Consider the following 1681-nt stretch of genomic DNA (forward strand, 5'->3'; position numbering starts at 1 on the left):
CATTGCAATCTTTATGGTGAAAAAAGTGTTTGAACTGAGAGATTATAGATTATCATGTATTAAATTAAGGAATAGTAGAATCTTTATATGATGAAATGTAAATGAAGAGCTGATAAACTTTTCTACTTTGAAGCAGTGTAATGTAAACAAAAACTGAATTTGCCCAATTATTAGATAAATGAAACATTAGATTTTATATGTCATTTAAGTTCCTAAATGAATAAATTAATGTATAACATTTTAAAAAATTTAAACTGTTTAGCATGATTATAAGGGGAAACTCTCGATGGAGATTAATTTCAAAAGTATTATGCCTAAACTGATGAAAGGTGCAACGCCAAATGAACTAGTTAAAGGTGTGACGGCAAATCTGATGTCAATCATTGGCCAAGTGTCAGAGCCGGCGTAACAATAACACAAACGCATAGCGACGCTTACCGTTTCTCTTGGGGAGTAACGATCACCACTAGATTGGCACCGAAACAGAGTCTCGGCACTACGTCAATTGCGAATTTGCATAACTGCCTCTAGGACAGATACGTCTTACGAATTCACATAGATGTTGAAATCCCATTGCACAAGATTTCAAACAGCGTCCATTACCACACAAATGGACAGGGTCATCTCTTTAAAACCGGTCTCTGGCCAGTACGGGACTAGGAGGCTCCGCCGAGGGAAGTCCCCGTTAACGGGCAGGAGGGCGGGGGGCGGCGCGGGGGCGGTCGGGCTGAAAAAAAACCTTGCTTGAGATCCCATTGCTGGGATCCGAGCAAGGCGGCAGGCCTCTGGTACCGCAACCGGGAGAGGAAGAGGTGAGCTTTGAAAATATGGACTTTCATCATTTGATACGGTTAGGGTCGCGTCGTGCAGTGTAACCCGTCGAACTCCTGCACACCACCCTATCTCACATTCCTCCTATCCTTGCACTGCTATTCTCAAACATTTACTTATTCTAATACTCAAACTATAGCAGTGCTACAAACTCACTATGCTCAAAATGTCCTTTGAAATGATCGTCAAATTATTCAATCATTTCTCTTTCCGCAAATGAACCCTAAACTCAACTCGACAAGGCATGGGACGTGAAAACGTTCAAATGCGGAAAGCCACTCAAATTTATTATAATAATACTCATGATCTACATCCAGTTACTCTAATTAACAAACATCTGAATTAAATGCTCGATAACTTACAGCTCGAATTTATATAAATTACAGACTCAAGAACTCCTCAGTGAAGTTTAACTAATTAGCCTAACTCAAAGAATTATACTTACCAAACTTACCCCTTGTCTTTGGGATGTCTTCTTTTATCTTCTATTCTTCTGTATCTAAATGTTGGAGAATTAATTTAATGAAGTAATGTTTTAATAAATAAAAAAACAAAGCCGGTTTTAATGCTCTTCTTCGTCTGTCATCGTATTGAAACGCCATTGTTCATTCGCCGCACATCGTTCGCCTACAATCATTTGAAATGAGTTTCTGGAGCGACTAATAGTCGCCTCTGGAAAATTTACATAAAGTTCATTTCTACTGATTATCAAGTATGAAACGAATTTTCATTTAGTTAAACCAACACTCTCATATAGTTCAAGTCATATAAGCACTAAAGCAAACAAATTGACATATGGTGAGGGCAAATTTGCATACAAACTAGATAACAGCCGCATGCTTGAAGAGAT

General features: G+C 38.4%; 2 protein-coding genes across 2 annotated transcripts; both read right to left on the bottom strand.

The window, feature by feature from the left end:
- Positions 1-585: 585 nt before the first annotated feature.
- Tsp_09324 (hypothetical protein) lies at positions 586-1077 on the bottom strand. Its single transcript, XM_003375698.1, is given in 3 exon segments — positions 586-727; positions 740-903; positions 1054-1077. The coding sequence occupies 3 exon segments, from the start codon at positions 1075-1077 to the stop codon at positions 586-588; spliced, it is 330 nt and encodes a 109-aa protein (XP_003375746.1).
- Positions 1078-1393: 316 nt separating this feature from the next.
- Tsp_09325a (hypothetical protein) lies at positions 1394-1503 on the bottom strand (the record flags this gene model as incomplete). Its single annotated transcript, XM_003375699.1, has 1 exon — positions 1394-1503. A coding segment is annotated over one exon (110 nt), but the record flags the coding sequence as incomplete, so codon positions are not given.
- Between the last annotated feature and the right edge of the window lie 178 nt (positions 1504-1681).

Source organism: Trichinella spiralis, assembly GCF_000181795.1.
Source record: "Trichinella spiralis strain ISS 195 chromosome Unknown Scfld5, whole genome shotgun sequence".
Taxonomy (NCBI): Eukaryota; Metazoa; Nematoda; class Enoplea; order Trichinellida; family Trichinellidae; genus Trichinella; species Trichinella spiralis.

Excerpts from the sequence above, each read along its gene's own strand:
- Tsp_09324 (XM_003375698.1), bottom strand. The coding sequence starts at position 1,077 with ATGCCTTGTCGAGTTGAGTTTAGG. Across the intron at positions 904-1,053 it reads CTTGTCGAGTTGAGTTTAGG|ATAGGGTGGTGTGCAGGAGT; the intron begins GTTCATTTGCGG and ends GAGGAATGTGAG.